The 18603-nt window shown below is 43.5% G+C and overlaps 1 protein-coding gene across 2 annotated transcripts; it reads right to left on the reverse strand.

Moving 5' to 3' along the window:
- Positions 1-349: 349 nt before the first annotated feature.
- vps54 (VPS54 subunit of GARP complex) lies at positions 350-17657 on the reverse strand. 2 transcript variants are annotated; one of them, XM_068727813.1, is made up of 24 exons: positions 17369-17657; positions 14670-14835; positions 14160-14401; positions 12725-12809; positions 12386-12420; positions 11464-11595; positions 10989-11374; positions 9995-10121; positions 9547-9576; positions 8957-9064; positions 8819-8874; positions 8081-8177; positions 7603-7925; positions 7233-7362; positions 6928-7109; positions 6666-6778; positions 5976-6039; positions 5749-5854; positions 5034-5121; positions 4818-4939; positions 2969-3049; positions 2516-2623; positions 2333-2427; positions 350-2234 (listed from the first exon to the last, which is right to left on the reverse strand). In XM_068727813.1, the coding sequence occupies exons 2-24, from the start codon at positions 14803-14805 to the stop codon at positions 2129-2131; spliced, it is 2952 nt and encodes a 983-aa protein (XP_068583914.1). In that variant the 5' UTR covers positions 14806-14835; positions 17369-17657; the 3' UTR covers positions 350-2128. The 2 variants fall into 2 exon arrangements, with proteins under 2 accessions (XP_068583914.1, XP_068583915.1); XM_068727814.1 differs by lacking the exon at positions 9547-9576.
- Between the last annotated feature and the right edge of the window lie 946 nt (positions 17658-18603).

An 18603-nucleotide genomic window follows, 5' to 3' on the forward strand; every position in this document is an offset into this window, starting at 1 on the left:
TAAACCTCCACAGCCTGACAGCAGAGGCTCATGGGAAAACTAAATATTTAGAGCCCAGTTGCTCCTTTAAGAGTCACTTTTCTGGACTGAATAAACACGTTTACATCATTTAGCTCCTCTTCTATTGGGGCCAGAACTATTCCAAATGTAAATAATACATGTGACTTATAGTGTTTATGTCTGATAGAATAATAATTGAAGAGAAACGTGGCCATTACAAAGTGTTGGATGGTCCTGTGTGGTGATCTGATGGACAATTATTAAATTAAATGGACAAAAACAACCTTTTTTAAATCCATATCCATACGATATCACAGGAGCCTGAAGGACAGACTGAAGGACAACAAGGTGCTCCATCATCCCTTTTATTCACATCAGGTTTGAAGGATTCAATACAGTTTGGATTCTCATACATGCAGCCCAACACACACACACACACACACACACACACACTCTCTGTCTCACACACACACACACACACTCACACTCACACAGTGGTATGGTAGGCACACTGTAGAGGAGAGCTCAGATGTGTCGTCTCTGACAGTCGATCAAAAGTAGGCACTTCTGAAGCAGACAGCGATGAGTTAATGCTTCTCGATCTCAGGAAACTGACAGCTGCAGTCACATCACTCTCTGATTCTGACTCTATATATACACACATATATATGTATATACACATATATGTATATATACATATACATTAAGATGATTTAGGCCGATTTGTTCCTAAACAGCAGAGGTTGTCGCATCACATTATTTCAGGTTGGGGGAAAAAAAATAATATGTTCTGAGTAATAAACCTGCCGTATTAAAGTCCTGCAGCTGACTGAAGCGGGGGTCTGTAGTGTCGATGTAGGTTTCAGAGAGTTGAGGCGATGCGACCGCAGCTGGACAGACGTGTTAGTTTGAGCTCAGAGGGACTGAACCTCCAACTCGGGAACAGAAAATCTAAAAGTTTGAAAGGGAAAAACCGAACCGGGGCGAGTGCTGCAGGCGTGGTCCGGTATTCTGACGGCGTGCCCGAACACCCGACACCCCGGGTCACATGATTATCTGACTGTAGGAAGGAATCCTCACCAACGAGCAGATTTTCTGTTCCGTTTCTGAGTGGTTTCAGTTTCAGAGGAAACGGAGAGCTCACGCTCTTCATGCAGATTAAATAAAACCACAGCGGGAGGGAGGACAGCGGTTCGAGTCAACAGCCGATGTTCATGCTTGGATCAACTCCACGAATAAGAAACGCGTCACCCGGCTGAAGCTTAATGCATAATTGGACAGTTTGAAGGAAACTCATGTGTAATCAAAGAGTGCATTTCCTAAATTAGAAGGTGTTTTACTTTGGTAACGACAGGATGCAGCTGAGAGTTGTGATGCGTTCACAGTCTGGATGTTTGTAAGTTTGTTTTCTTTTAGGAAATTCACTCTTCAATCACACATGTATTTTGGGTTTCCTGCGGGTCTCAGACCGTGGAGATTTCTGGGAAACGTTCTCGTCTCGAGTATAAAAGTTTAAGAATCCATTGAGCCACAGTCACCACAGCGAAGAAGAACCAAAACCAGCTGATGGATGAGGTTTGGAAACACCGCGAAGGGAACCCCCGTTGATTCGTTCAGATGCAGGAAGGAGAACAAAAAAAAAAAAAAAAAATACAAAATTATCTCCGGAGCGAACCGCATCACCTGAACCCAGAATCCTCGGCTGTGAGTCTACGGAGCCAGCGGTTCAGTGTGCGTCGATGACAAAAATCCCTTCGGCTCCCAACATCTGGAGAAAACGTTCGCCGCAGAACAATAAATTACCCCGCCACTTCTTTAACATTATCTACACCCTTAACTCCCACTAAAACGGTCTAATATTTGAGTATTTCTGTTGGATTGCACACAGTGAGAGGAGGTGGCAGCAGTGTGTTAGAGGAGGCTCTGTGTGGAGCTGTTCAGGAAGCCCCCCCCCTTAGCTTGTAGCTGCTTTCCTCCTCACAGTTTTGTATTTTTGGTCCCTCCGGGCCTTCTTTCGCCCTTCGGGTCGGTCGGCCGGCTCCCCGTCGGGCCCCCCCAGCCCCTTGAGGCCGGCCTCGCGGCTCCGGGTCTCATCGGTCGGTCCTGGACGTCCCGTCGCCGTCCTCCATCACCTCTTCTGTTCCCAGATCTCAGCCATGTTCAGGTCGAGCCGGTCAAGGTTCTTCAGCGCCTGAACGTTCTCCGTGTAGAACGCGACGTCCACCACAACCAGCCTGCAAACAGCAGCAGCCAGTTAAAACGTGTGTGTGTGTGTGTGTGTGTGTGTGTGTGTGTGTGTGTGTGTGTGTGTGTGTGTGTGCGCGCTGTTTACCCGTTCTGAGGTCCTCCGTCGTTAACGACTCCGAGTCGAGCCAGCTGCCTCTTCAGGTGCATCTTAAAGCTGGCGTTGATCCTCAGAAACAACATCTGTACAGAGAGACGCACATCTGTGTGAGAGCGCACCTCGTCTCCCTCGTCTCAACAGAAGAGCGAGTCGCGTCGCGTCGAGTCTCACCTGCGTCTGCTCTTCAGGTAGAAGCTCGGAAATGGCTTCGTGCATCTTCGCCATCTGCTTGCAGACGTTTCTGAAGCAGGCGGACGGCATCGGAGCCTTCACTTCATACTGAGGACACAACAACAGCAGCAGCAGCATGACTTAACATCTGCAACACAGCTGGGAATCAAACCGACAACCCAAAGTGAGCCAGCGTTTTCCTCGACGGACGAGTGCTGAGAGCGGATGGATGAGCTACAGTATTATTTATTTCTTCATATGGATATATATTTCTTTATCATCATATCATATATAATATCTCATTACATTTGAGCTCTTTCTCCTCCTAGTAGAAATAAATCCTCGTTATCCTCAAATAATTAAGGAAGTAACAAACGTCCCCCACCGTTGGCTCAGTGATCAAACACGCCGCTCTACACTCAACACGCTGGAGCATTTAGAACGTGTTCCCACCTTTGATAGAACCTTCTCAAACAGACTGTCCATGATGGCCACCAGCTTAGCCGATATCTCCGCTACGTGGTCGTTGTAGTCCTGCGAAGCAACAAACAGCCTCAGAGACGCCTCGAAGTAGGAAACGGAAATCTTTAGCAATTCTACATTTTGATTATTGGGTACAAAATTAAAAGGTACTTGTACTTTACAATTTATGGAACTTTATACTTCTACTCCACTTCATCTCAGAGGTAAATATTGTACTATTTGAGAAATGTTCATGTGAATACGTGTGTAAATGTATACGTGTGTAAAGGTATGTAAATGTGTATAAATGTATACGTGTGTAAATGTATACGTGTGTATACTCGTGTGTATGTGTGTAAATGTATACGTGTGTATACTTGTGTGTGTATACGTGTGTGTATGTGTATAAATGTATACGTGTGTAAATGTATACGTGTGTAAATGTATACGTGTGTAAATGTAAACGTGTGTAAATGTATACGTGTGTAAATGTAAACGTGTGTAAATGTATACGTGTGTATGTGTGTAAATGTATACGTGTGTAAATGTAAACGTGTGTAAATGTATACATGTGTAAATGTAAACGTGTGTAAATGTATACATGTGTATGTGTGTAAATGTATACGTGTGTAAATGTAAACGTGTGTAAATGTATACGTGTGTAAATGTAAACGTGTGTATGTGTGTAAATGTATACGTGTGTAAATGTAAACGTGTGTATGTGTGTAAATGTATACGTGTGTAAATGTATACGTGTGTAAATGTATACGTGTGTATGTGTGTAAATGTATACGTGTGTAAATGTATACGTGTGTAAATGTATACGTGTGTATGTGTGTAAATGTAAACGTGTGTAAATGTATACGTGTGTAAATGTAAACGTGTGTAAATGTATACGTGTGTAAATGTAAACGTGTGTAAATGTAAACGTGTGTATGTGTGTAAATGTATACGTGTGTAAATGTATACGTGTGTAAATGTATACGTGTGTATGTGTGTAAATGTATACGTGTGTAAATGTATACGTGTGTAAATGTATACGTGTGTATGTGTGTAAATGTAAACGTGTGTAAATGTATACGTGTGTAAATGTAAACGTGTGTAAATGTATACGTGTGTAAATGTAAACGTGTGTAAATGTAAACGTGTGTATGTGTGTAAATGTATACGTGTGTAAATGTATACGTGTGTATGTGTGTAAATGTATACGTGTGTAAATGTATACGTGTGTAAATGTAAACGTGTGTAAATGTATACATGTGTATGTGTGTAAATGTATACGTGTGTAAATGTAAACGTGTGTAAATGTAAACGTGTGTAAATGTATACATGTGTATGTGTGTAAATGTATACGTGTGTAAATGTAAACGTGTGTAAATGTATACGTGTGTAAATGTAAACGTGTGTAAATGTATACGTGTGTAAATGTAAACGTGTGTAAATGTATACGTGTGTAAATGTATACGTGTGTAAATGTATACGTGTGTATGTGTGTAAATGTATACGTGTGTAAATGTAAACGTGTGTGTGTGTAAATGTATACGTGTGTAAATGTATACGTGTGTAAATGTATACGTGTGTAAATGTATACGTGTGTATGTGTGTAAATGTATACGTGTGTAAATGTATACGTGTGTAAATGTATAAGTGTGTAAATGTAAACGTGTGTAAATGTAAACGTGTGTAAATGTAAACGTGTGTAAATGTATAAGTGTGTAAATGTAAACGTGTGTAAATGTACAAGTGTGTGAATGTATAAGTGTGTAAATGTAAACGTGTGTAAATGTAAACGTGTGTATACTTGTGTGTGTAAACCTGAGCATCTGTTTCCGTGCGTTACCTTGGTGATGTGGTCAAAGTGTCGGAGGACGCTGAACTGTTTGGGCTGCAGTTTGGTCTCAAAATGAGCTCTGATGACGGGAATGTAGTGAACCACCAGCTGCAGGCAGCGGGACGCCAACGCTGCAAACACAACACAAAACCTTTAGCGCCTTCATCGTCGTCATCGTCGTCAGGGAGACTGAAGCTCGGGGCCGGTGTGTGCAGACGGTCCTACCCAGGTTTTTGGTGGTGATGGTCTTCAGACCGACGACGTCCAGAGCTCCGGCTCCCAGAACCAGCTGGCAACTCCGGGAGTTGAAGTGCTGCAGAAAACACAAGAAGAAGAAGAAGAAGAAGAAGAAGAAGAAGAAGAAGAAGAAGAAGAAGAAGAAGAAGAAGAAGAAGAAGAAGAAGAAGAGCTTTTAAAACACAATGCCGAGGTAACGGTGTTCCATTAACGTTCCACTTTTACTTTAAAAAGTGAAAATTAATCTATATTAATACATCATAAATTATCATTATGTATAAATAATCTGATACTGCAAAGTAACTAACGCTGTTAAATCACAACAGTAATATTTGAAAAGGTCGGAGAGAAAGATGTTTTTAAAATTGATTTTTATAAAACTAACATTTATCAGCCGATCATTAGCTTCAAATATCTTCTTTTCAGAATAATGAGATGTATGATATGTTAAATATAAATATATATATATATATATATATATATATATATATCATAAATATTTGGCACTTTGGGCCAAGACAAGCGCTTCACAAATAAAATGTATTAGTAGTAGTAGAAGTAATAATAGTAGTAATAGTAGTAATAGTAGTAGTAGAAGTACGGGCGTCTGAAAGCCTCAGATAAAAACAGTGAGCGGGACGTCCTGCGGGGACCGATAGGGTTCAGACAGGGACGTGGTCTGAGCGTTGGAGGCGGTTCTGACCTTGAGGAGGTCCGACAGACGCGTCAGCATGTCGGTGGCGATGGATGGGATGTCGTTGACACACTGACAGTATTCCAGAAAGATCCGGATCAGCAGCAGGACCGTCCTGAAGAGACACAAAGACGACGGGTGGACATTTTTTTTCCGGATTTTAGCTCATTTCACTACATCAGCATAATAGTCTCGAACATCAACCGTTTCTGATTGGTTTTAGCTGCGTCACGTACCCGACGACGGCGTACTTCTGCCCGTTGACGAGCAGAAACTCGGCGGGCTTCCTGTCCTCTGGACCTGCACACAGAACGACAACATGTCACAGCTGACGTCTTCAAATCCTCACACGTGTTAATGGAGCTAAATCACCAATGGTTCCTGGGACAGGTTATTGATACGGCCATGTTATAAAGTATTTATGGAGCGCTCTGGAAACACGTCAGTCCAAACATCTCCTCGGTCTGATTGTTGATCAGCAGCTTCCTTATTGTTGCACCGAACATGCTTTTAGTTATTTGTTTAAATCCATCTTTTGCTCCTTCGTGGTGTGAATGTAAGTCGAGATTTAAAGCAATTCTTTTCCTGTATATTCAGGACATTTAGCTGAAAACAAAAACGTAGCACAAGTGCAAACATTCATTTCAGATTTGACTCAAACTTGTGTGTGAAAACATAAAACTAACGACAAAACTCTGAAGCTCTGCTGCCTGAATCTGCATCTCCTTGTGAAGTTTGAAGCAGCTCCTTGTTGGTGTAGCACGTATGTGAATGAGTGTGACTATGCTTCATAATAAAGTGATTGTCAGTCTTTTCCAGTAACTTTTCTTTTCTGTTTTCTGCCGTCGTTGAAACCTCTTAAAAAAGGAAAAGCAGGGAGGAGGAGGGAGCTGATATCCCTAAAGGTTTGGGGGCGTTCAGGGTACCTGGGATTTTGCGCTCCGGTAGTGTTATTCTTCCATCGGCGATGGAGTTCACCAGATCCTGAAACTCAGCGGGAACCTCGGCCTGCTTCCAGCGCTCGTTATCCAGGAGGAGGCTGAACACAACAACAAACGGCAAAGTCAACAACAAACAACAACAAGAAGTCAAACTGAACATTATGAAACCAGGACAGACAAGGTGTTAACTGCTGCTCCTCAACCTTTCACATACATATTCAGCATATCACTACATTTGTGCTGTAACCTGAGTTTGGTCTTGCGCTCGTCGTGGAAGCGGTGGACGAAGCGGTTGGCCTGGCTCTGCAGCGCCCCCCTCAGGGAGACGCTGCGCCTGCTGCACAGCTCCTCCGTGTCCCTGACGAAGCCCTCCACGGCCTGGGAGAGGCACACGAACTCGGCCGAGCTCAGACGCTCCAGAGAGCCGTCCTGTTGGGAGACGGAGAGGCCATCAAACCTCCAACACACACACACACACTTACTGATCATCATCTCACACATTCAGGTTGTGATGGGTTTAGTTTTGACGGCGACGTCGTCGTTGCTCTGCACCTTGGCTCTGGCTGTGAGGACTTTGACGCAGCGGTCGTGGCTGACGTCGGAGGCGGTGTGCAGCAGCTCCTGGAGGTTGTTGATCACGCGGTTCAGCTCCAGATCAGTGGGCATCATGTTCTCACCGGACCTGGAGACAAAACACACACATTCACAGACACCCGTTAACCGTGAACGTCCTTGTTTTTAATGTAAAGAATCACATACTTACAACACAGTTTAGCTGTAGTTCAGTTCTATACCGTTTGTATTTGGTCTGATTTTATTCCAGCATCATTTATCGTCTCTATTTATCACAGTGACTCTAAACCAAACTGGATCTTCGTAAGAAGAAGAAGAAGAAGAAGAAGAGGAATCTCCGGTGACGTACATGAAGCTCTGCTCCCTGCTGACGGAGGTCTCTGCCGAGTCGCTGCCGGCTGCCTCCGCCCGACTCTGCTGGATCCTGGAGCCCGCGGCAGAGCCCTGATCCTGAACCGCCTGCTGCTGCTGCTGGGCCTCGTTCAGAGCGTCGCTGATGAACAGGCCCTCGTGGGTGAGGTAGGCCAGCTCGGCTTCCCCCTGCTGGAGCGACGGGCCGCGGGGCGCCTCCTGAACCGAAGCCCCCGACCCGGCCTCCTGTACCAGGAGCCGGTTCCTCTGGTTCGAGGCCAGAACCTCCAGAACCACGTTCTTGATCACGCTCAGAGTGGCCTGACAGACGAAAGATGCATTCGGTCACGTTTTATCGTCTCTGTAGGAGCGCCGGTACGTCATCAGCGTAGAGACGGTTAAAACGCTCCAGAAGAATTCTGAGTTCTGTTACACAAAGTGGCTTCAAAAAGTCATGAATCAGCGTTTCGACCCACCTTGATCCTCTGCAGGAAGAGAAGGAAACTCTCAAAGATGGTTTTCAGCAGCTCAAACCACTGAGGGAACGTCATCAGACGCATCTGGTCAAATAGCCTTCACACACACACACACACACACACACACACACACACACACACACACACAATGTGGGAGGATTACCTGATTATTATCGATAAGCGTTAGCAGACATGCTTCCTTTCAAAGTTTTAAAATGACTCATAAGTGAACCGTCACACATTTCCTGTGATAACAATAACTCACTAAGAGACACAGAGACAAACAGAGAGACAAGGGGACGTAGTACATCAATTAGACAAAGTACTCTGATCTGTTACTTAAGTAAAAGTAGTAAAACCACACTTTAGAAATACTCTGTGACGAGTAAAAGTCATTTAATGATGTATCTAACTTCATGACTATAGATGCATTGCAGCTGGTAAAGGAGGAGCTTATACTTTAAATACTGCTGGGTAGTCATCATGTATTAGATGATTCATATATTTTGTATTATTAATCTGAATCTGTAAAGTAATTAAAGCCGATAAATGTACTGCAGTAAAAAAAGAGAAGTAGAAGTATAAAGTAGCATAAAATGGAAACACCCAAGTACTTGTACTTAAGTACGCACATGAATAAATGTACTTAGGTTTGTAACAAAGCTCACAATGATGTCATACGTCACATTTAATACAACTATTATGAATCAACTTCATCACCTTCACAGCTCTACTCACTTAGTGACGACTTCAGTGTCTATATCTTCTATGTTCAAAACGTTTTCTGCCACACACTGAAAAACACAAACACGTCAGATTAACAATCCCATAATAACCGAATGATTGATCTGTAGTGGGGGGGGGGGGGGGGGTTACCTGGGAAACGATGGCCTTAGCAGCCATGATCATCTCATCGCTGTAAATATCCAGAAAGTCCAGCTTCCTCTGCCGCAGCAGACCGAACACCAGAGACTCCAGACGCTCCTGAGACAGACAGACAGACAGACAGACAGACAGACACACACACAGTGAGTCCTCCACAGTAAAAGTGCAGATTCTACATCAAAGTAGGCGGCGGCAGCGTTTCATTCGGCAAGAAATGCGATTCAAATTGATATAAATTAGGATTTCTAACCGCAGATCAAAGAAATACATAAATGCATCAGCACAAGAAGCAAATCTGTAGTTTTTAATAATCTGAGTCATTTCATTCATCCTAAATTACCATTCAAATCATCTGAAGCAGTTAACTCCACCCGTCTGGCACGCCAAGCACGTCAAAACAAACAACTCAAGTGATTGTTCCCCGACACCACGTGATTGATCACTGATCCACATCGAGACAACGGAGCCGGATTTCAGCAGCGGGGCGTGATTTCCATGTGATTTTAATGAGGGGGTGTGTGTGTGTGTGTGTGTGTGTGTGTGTGTGTGTGTGTGTGTGTGTGTGTGTGTGTGTGTGTCACCTTCTGTGAGGCAGCGTTTGGGTTGTGGACCTGTGATGAGCACATCATCCGTTAAATACGCAACAGTTCACTGTGAAGCGTCTCTGTGAGTAAAACTCATTTTGAGAAGAAAAGTCCTTCCTGCTCATTTAACCTTCTCCACGGTAGAAGTGTGGGACCTCCACTATACACACACTTGATGTTTTCACGTTCCTCTGCTGAAGGTCAGCACAGAGCGACCTCGTCAGCACGTTTGCATCAGAGCTGTTTCTGATGTAAACCGGACTCTCCCACCATCCTCACTTTAATATGTATTTTACCCGTTTTATCTTTAAATGTATTATTACATTAAAGGACAAGCTCCATACTTATTATTCCCATCTGGGGCTGAACACTGTGTGAAGAGGTTTCACATATAAAGTGAATGAATGAATGAATGAATGAATGCTCTGGAGGAGTTTGTTCAGACCTTCTCGAGGACCAGCGGCTCGTCCTTCAGGACGCGGTTCAGGTCGCTGCGGGCGTACATGCTGAAATCCTCCACCATCATCTTATCAATCAGCTTCTCCAGCTCACACAGCTGGGAGCCCAGATGTCTGAGGGGACAGACAGACGGAGAGACGGTCAGAGAAACAGACAGACAGAGAGAGAGAGAGAGAGACACAGAGAGACAGACAGACAGACAGACAGACAGACAGAGAGACAGAGCGAGAGACAGAGCGAGAGAGAGAGAGAGACAGAAAGAGAGAGAGAGAGAGACACAGAGACAGACAGACAGAGAGACAGACAAACAGAGAGAGAGACAGACAAACAGAGAGAGAGAGAGAGAGAGAGAGAGAGAGAGAGAGAGAGAGAGACAGACAGACGGTCAGACAGACAGTCAGTAGCATCGCAGCAGCAGTTTGTGTGGTTCCTGACTTCCTGTCTGAGGCGTTAAAGGTCACATGAAATGATTTGATGACTGCAGCTTAAAAAGACTGGAACTAGAGCTTCTCAAAATAAAAGAAAAACTAACTCTAGAGATCATTAAAAAAAACTGAGTTTAAATTGTTTTGAACAAACGGATAAATTGACTCGTCACTGCACTGCTTTCACATTAAAACTATTTGTCTTCTGCTGTGAAGATTGAGCCTTATGTTGTTTTCATCTTCTCTAAAATGCTAAAAAAACAAAACAGAACATACGTCACTAGAAAGTGAATAAAACCACAGGAAGACAGTTCTGAAGATGAACGGTGAGGCAGCTCACACTGTTCACTATTCCTCTAACTTCTCCCACAAAGTGAAACATGTTTCAGCTCGAGAGGAAGCCTCTCTGAAGAACGCACCTCCAATTCACGTTTGGCAGTCAGTGAAGAATAAACAGATTACACAAACAGTCTAACAGTCAAATCTGTGAAAATAAAGCGAGATGAGAATTCCCTTTGTCCCCCCCCCCCCCCCCCCCCCCCCCCCTCTCTTCACCTGAAGCTGTGGATTCCCTGCAGCTCCTGCTGCAGCACCTCCTTGGTGGTGGAGATGAGCTCCAGCGCTCCGACGAACTCGGAGGTGGAGAGCAGCAGCTGCACGGTGGGCTGCGTCTGATGCACCGCCGCCATCAGCTTCAGCTTGTTGTGCAGCTTCACGCAGTTGTTGCGGGTCAGGGCGGTGCGGAGGGCCCGCAGGGGCCCCTGGCACATGATCCGGTCGATGGCGGCGGTGCGGCCCCGCAGGACGGCCACGGCCCGCTGCGTCTCCTGCAGCCGGTCCTGCAGCTCGTGCTGCGAGGACATGGCGTGGAAAAAGGCCTCGGAGCGCAGCGAGATCTGCCGGGCGATGCTCACCTCCACCACGTCCAGGTAGTGACTCAGCTGGAGAGGAAGAGGCACGGAGCTCGAGTTGGAAGTTACACGTGTGAGGAAGCGGCGAGAGGGTGAGCGCGTTTGTCTGCGGAGCTCACCTTCTCCTGCAGCAGCTTGGAGGACGCCACGTCTCTGCTGCTCTTCCCTCCGGCGCTGTTGAAGTGCGACCAGGGCAGCACGCTGTTGAAGGTGGCGGGGTCCTCCAGGGCAAACTCAGGCTTCATGAAGATCTGCACATTCAGAACACATTGTGAGACACCCAGACTCGTGGGGCGAAGCGGTACCGACGTCGGCCCAATAATGACTCAAATGTCTGGGTCGCGTGTCGGTGACGAAAGGCCGATCTGTTGTCAGACAACATCATTTTAATAAATACAGCCCATTCATATCCGTGTGTTTATTTGTTATATTTTAGTTAGTAAAGCAATTTTTTAAGTCAACAGTGGAGACAGCGTAGTCATAAAACTGAAACACGCTGAGGACCAAGTCCATACATTAGACTTAATAATGCCAAATATGTTTTTAACGAACCAGCTTCTGGACAGTCTCCTTAATTTGTAAATGATAACTTCACCTGCAAAGACACAATTCTTGATGCTGCTACAGATATTTGAGTTTAAAAAGGAATACGTCACCCACAAAATGACCATTTGTACATCAATTCCTCACCGCGTGTTACCGTAAATTCTGCATTCGACTGGATAAACGAGACTCGGATTAAACTGCACGAGTTGTTCATTAACAGACGTTTTCATATATAGTTTTGCTGACGTTGAACATCCCCGGTTTCAGTTCATCAAGACCTTTGACTGACGGCTCCTTAGTGGGTCAAGTAATGACTTTAAATCAATATATCTCTGAAAAGCTTAAATCCGCCGATAATTTCTTCACGCCGATTAATCCTCCAGGCTTTGACTGAAGGATGAGAAAGTCCAGGAGGAACGTTATCATATTTCATCTGTCTGAGTGCACAGCAGAGAAGAAGTGAATGAGAAGAGAGGGTCTGAGGAGAGGCGGTACCTTCGGGACTTGTTCCAGCTCGGCTCTGGATTTGTCTAAAAAAAAAAAAAAACAAGAAACGTTCTGGATCAGTCATTCGCGCTTCAATCAGTCCGTCGTGTTTTAGCTTATTTGACATTCTGAACGACACAGTTGTTTTGATACAAAAGGAACAACTGATCGCACTTTTGTTTCTGCGGAACACAACATTTTGATTGTGGATGAAAAAATAGCCGAAAACATGAAGAGGACGCGCCGTCTTTGAAGCCTGTGAGGGACTTCCTGCTATTATCAAGTATGCGTTTGTTACAATTAACATAGATCCATTTTCTGCTGCAGCAGCTGGTTAATAATTCATACCGTTGTTGGTGGCGACACTGGAAACGGCGTCCACGTCGTCTTTGTTGGGACAGATCGTCTTGCAGCGTTCGTGGATTCTTTCCCTCTAAAAAGTAAAAACACAGAAAGACAAAAAAAATAAATAAAATGAAATGACATCTACAGCTACGACAAGTCCTCGTGTGAAATGTCAAGTTTGGCCTGAGGGTGGTGTTTTAAAAATCACAAGAACACAAGAGCTTCCACAGGACAAGGTTCCTGTTCTTATGATGAGAACAATAACAGCAGCAGCACACTGCAGGAATAAGGAAGCACCAGAGGAATGTTTGACAGCTGTTCTCCTCTTATTTATTGTCAGACGTTATTCTGAAACCCGAATGAGGAAACGATGACAAACGGACGGCCGACGTTAAAACCTAGACGGCTCTGACAGGAACTGAAAGGAGTGGGTTCAGGTAACAGAAGCGGAAAGCCTCGAAGTGAAGTGAAACTCAAGCTTTTAGAGGAACAAATCTGAAAAAAAAGACACCTTTCTAATAACTCCAGAAGTTGCTTGAAGATGATCACGATTTAATGTTTTCTTCTTCATCAAAGTAAACCAAAGAGACGGTCATGAACGCTGCAAACAGGAACCGATAACAAGTGATGATAACTCACGTTTAATGCTGAAACGTAAATAGACAGAAGTCTAAATCACACCTGTAGCTCACATTACAATACGTTCTCACAGCGTGTTTGTTTGGAGTGTGATTGTAGAAGTTATTACGTAGACCTACGTATATATTAAACTTTTTTACTGATGTGATTTAGTAAGAAACTAGTAAAACCACAGATTCATAGCTTTCAAGTCACAAAAAAAACCCTCAAAACCTTTAATGTCTGAGGTTACACAGCACAGAGGACACTGAAACTGGTGAGTGTGTTTCTACCCAGATGTTGTATTTTGAATTTCAAAAACATGTTCTCTCTAAATCTAAATCTCTCTAATGTCAAAAGGTCGCTGTATCGAGACCAAAACGAAACAAAAAAAAAATAAATAAAAAAGAACGGAAGGAGCTGAAACTGCTCTAACAGGATTCATGACACGCCCACAACGTACGGCACAGCATGGTACGGTACGGTAACGCCCGGGTCACACCGTGTGCGACGTTACCTCACACACTGATGCTGCCAGACCGGCTTTTCTACATAGTTTGTCTTTCATACCTTTTCATACTGGGCAGAATGTTTCATTTCAGTACGTTATTTATATTAGACAGAAATCAGTTTAATAATAACTATCCACAATTAAAAGCAGGTATTCTACTAATTTATGGAGCCGTGCGTTTTCAAACGAGTCACATGATCAGCTCCAAAGCTCCGCCCTCCTTCACCAGCAGAAAGCTTCGATCAGCGAGTCTGCTGAGGTCTGAGCAGCGAGGAGTGAATCCCTCCTCTGAATAATTCAGAGCGTTACCTGAGCCATCTCCCGCAGGTAAGGTCCGAAGTGTTCCCTGGTGATGTTGGGGAGGTAGAAGGAGGGCATCACCTCGGTCTCCGAGAAGTCCAGCCCCCATGTTTTGGTGAAAAAGTCGGACTCCCGCTTGGTGAGCCGCGGGTCGTTGAGCGCGGCGGGGAGGTTCACCTTGGAGCTGAACACCGTCCACCTGTCGTGCTCCGCCACCACGGACGGGCCGTCACACAGGCCCCGCCTCTCACCTGCAGAAAAACAGAGATTACTAAATGTTACAACACGTAATGTTTGTACCAGAAAATGATTAATCTCCAACAATTATCATCAATAAAATAAAAACATGTCTTGGTTTTATCTTCTCAAATTTAAACATTTGCTCGTTTTATTGAGATGTAAACTAAATATCTTTGTACAAAACAAATCCCCCCTTCTTCCCTTCTATTAGCTGATTAAATGAACTAATTAAATGATGTCCACAGATGCTAAAACATGAGCGACTGCAGCCGTTCCCACCGGTGGGCTCCTTGGGGCAGACGTCGGGCAGCGAGCGGACGGACCGGCATCGGGCGGGCGGGGCGTCCCGCTCCTTGTGGTAGATCCCGTCTCGGCCTCGGCGAGGCACTGGGGAGGAGCCGTGGCTGGAGGCCATGGCATCGGGACTCGCCTCCCAGGAGGCTAGCTGGAGACGGACCGACACAAAAAAAAAAAAATAACAGCTGGCGTTAGACACGGAAAAAGACTAAAAAGGAAAGGAAAATTACAACGTGCGTTCTCCAATAATACAACATTCTAATGGTCTAAAACCGTAAATTGAAGCTCAGAGACAGAAAGGATTAGTATTATACTGAGTCCAATATTCTCTCTGTTTTCACCAGCTGGTCCCTAAATGTGTCTGTTTGCCACTGAGCAGGTAGAGCTCAGAGGGTTTATCAGAAAACAGCTGCTGATGAGAGCGCTGACAGCCAAACTGAGTTTTGATTTCCACTGCATATATGACTATAGTCATAGTAAATGACACTCAACCCTAAAACTCAGGTAACATGCTCGCCACCATTTGTGACTCTTCTCGATTGTTCGGCGCTACATTCATCTCATCGGTGATGACACAGAGAAAGACTCAGATGACTGAGCGGCGCAGGATGTGAAGCAGAGGAGGTGTTGTTCTCAGACTGAGGAGGTGTTGTTCTCAGACTGAGGAGGTGTAAGACCCTCTGCTGTTAATCCCATCACACTGACGACAGGCTTAGAGGAAAGGTCTGCAGCCTCACCGTTACCACTCTGATCGTTTTCAGCTCATTCTGTCCGACGCATGAAAAACTGTCCCATCGTCACATTTTCAACGACAGAATAAACATTTCAGAGTGTTAAACGTCAGACTACCTACCGTGACGCCTGTGAGGTAAAAACAGAAACGATAGTCCGATTTGTTTCTGGGAGAGTCATGCTGCTTTATGCAAAATAAGAGTAGGACCCTCACAGATTAAAAGGCCCTATTATCTGCTGTGAAATAGTAATTTAAATGTGGATCTGTATGCTGGTAGACAGAGAGAAAAAGCAGTGTTTAGTGGGTGTTTACTGGGCTGTTTGTAGAAAAAGATTAGTGCTGAGCAGAGATGTTCCAGAATTAACAAGCAGCGTTTCAGGCCAAGACGTCCTCCTCTTGGTCATTTTGTTTGAGCAGGAGAGAATGACTTCAACAAAGCGGAAACACAATAAATCAGCGAACGATGGGTAGATTACATAAAACCCAACAGAGACAATCCTGCTGCGGTCAGTCAACCGGAGTCATATTTCTGAGTAGACGTTTGGCTCTAGGTTTCTACAGTTAAGTTAAGATTTTTCTATTCTTCACATCCCGAATGGACTTTTTGTGTTTCCTCACTATTCACATTTTGTACGACATAGTTTGTAGTAATAGTTTCATTAGTTAGTTGCTGGTCTGTGCTCCTGTAGAAACTAGCAATAACAACACAAACACCAATTAAGAGCAAAGTCTTCCAGTTTTGCTATTTCCGCTTGGTAATATAGCTCATCAACAGAACCGTAAAGCCTAAATCACGTCATGATACAAACACTCAGGGCTGAAAGCGGTGCTCAAGCAATTGAGTGTTGCACATCCATGAAGTTTAACAGACATTAAAAGAACAGATAGAGTCGAGGCAGGAGAGGATGAGATATCCTGACTTCATACAAGATATTCATACAACTGATTTCACAGGCTGAGTGGTAAATCTCACAACTATTATATCTTAATAGCTTTATGTGTAAAAATGGTGTTGTAAAATTGAGTTTCTCTCTATTTATTATAGAATAAATGGTTCCTTAAATTGCTGAATGTTTGCCTCGATTAACTAACTGAAATACATTGAATAAATCCAGAAGGTATTCATGAATCAAACTCATGAATCATTATTGTAAAGGTTAACTGAGATAAGCAAAGCTTAGGGTTGAATAAAAGTCTGTTTAACATTAAGTTAAGTGGTTTTACCTCATAAATATCAATGTTACTTCCCCCTAATCCTACTATAAAATAGTAAAGGTTAAATATTACACTTCAAATGGGTTTAGTAAAGTTTGCTTGAAATGTCAAATTACTGCCTTCCAGAGGTGGAATAAGTATTCAGATCCTTTATTTAAAGTAAAAGTACTAATACCACACTGTGAACAAACAAACAAATACTCCACTACACTGAGTAAAAGCACTGCATCAAATATATACTTAAAAGTACCTCAAGTTTAAGCACAAATTGTGCAGTAAAATGTTCTCTGTCAGTGTTTTACTATCATGAGGTTTCTGGATTAATAGCACTGCTGCATGTATGTGTGTGTGCTGCATTATACCGCTCGAGATGCTTTTAACACCTAACGTTATATATTGTTGGCTAGTTTAGTAAAAGTACCTCAAACGTGTACTTAAAGTACACTAATTATACTCAGCGAGTCCAAAATCAGCGGTTACACGTAGACTAGCTAATGCTAAAGCTAATGCTAATGTTGTCAGCGAGTCCAATCAGCGGTTACACGTAGACTAGCTAATGCTAAAGCTAATGCTAAAGCTAATGTTGTCAGCGAGTCCAATCAGCGGTTACACCGTAGACTAGCTAATGCTAGCAGGTTAGCCGGACAGCTATCACTCTGACAGGCGAAACGAAAACAAGAGACAAACCGGGAGAAGTTCCGTGTGACTGCAGAGCTTCAGTCGCTTCACGTACCTGTCGTGTGGAGCGCAACAGCCGGTTCTTCTCCTCTTCACCATCACAGGAAACACCGGAGAAACACCGGTGTGTGTGTGTGTGTGTGTGTGCGAGATTAACTGGTGTTGAATTAACTGGTGTTATTCGCGTGCGTGAGGCAGATGTGTCGTAGGAGTGGCCTTTCAGGACCCACGTCGAATAACCAGGAAATAAACATCTCTTTCACATTAATGGGCCTTTTGTTAATATGCTTCTTCTTGTCTGTACTTGTGTTCTCGTGGACTTGTGAAACGTCATCAGTCTCAGCCCAAAGTACTGTTCCAGGTCAAAAGTCCGGAACGAGCCAAGCACGGTCCAAATGCCCGGATGTCACTTGTTCCGCCCATTTTGACTGATGACTTGTGTGTACTTGGGACAGCCAAATATCCCAGAATGCATTTTTGCACCAGCAACAGGAAACAGTGGCGGAGAAGAAATCACACAACTGGGGGTACATCCCAAGTCTTTTAATTGCGTCCCCGTTTCCCTCACTTGCAAAGAAACCATGCGAGGAAAGAGGAAACGAGGAAATATTTTTTTAGATACACGAGACGTCCTTTCCTGTGTGTCACGTGAAGCAACGTCTGTTTCTGATGACGGAGGATCAGCTGATCACAGCTGGATCAGCTGATCAAGCTTGTCTTTTCATTATCTGATATTTCTCTCAATAACTTTCATTATGGATATAATTAAAGTCAGAGAGAGCTGGAGAGACGAAACACTTTTTACATAATTTATCATAATTTCATTCAGTCACGAGTGTCTGGTTTGATGAGTTATATCATTTAAATTAAACTTGAAACATTGAGCCTAATAAATTAATTCCAGTATTCAAGAGAAAACATAATCATATTCTGGGTTAATTAATAATGATGAATCACAATCATCAAACAAAGGCAGCCAATGTTGCTAGACTATATTGTAGATATATTACTATATTGAAAGGTTGTATTATACACCTAATTAGCTCAAGTCAAATATGAAGGACATGTTTTTATTACACATCAAAGATTATTAGGTAATATAACTTTTGAACCCTTTTTCAATTACAAACAGTACAGCAGTGCAACTTCATTTTTAATTATAATTGAATTTCATATTATGTACAAAATAATGTTGTTTTTGACTTGCATCAAATGTTTTGACTTGTATCAAATTGCACAAATTGTTGGTCTATCTAGCTTTTTATCGCTATGTCTTTTTTTATATGACAG

Source organism: Cebidichthys violaceus, unplaced genomic scaffold (genome assembly GCF_023349555.1).
Source record: "Cebidichthys violaceus isolate CVI_PGR_0920_01 unplaced genomic scaffold, fCebVio1.0.p SCAF_4, whole genome shotgun sequence".
In the NCBI taxonomy this organism is placed as follows: domain Eukaryota; kingdom Metazoa; phylum Chordata; class Actinopteri; order Perciformes; family Stichaeidae; genus Cebidichthys; species Cebidichthys violaceus.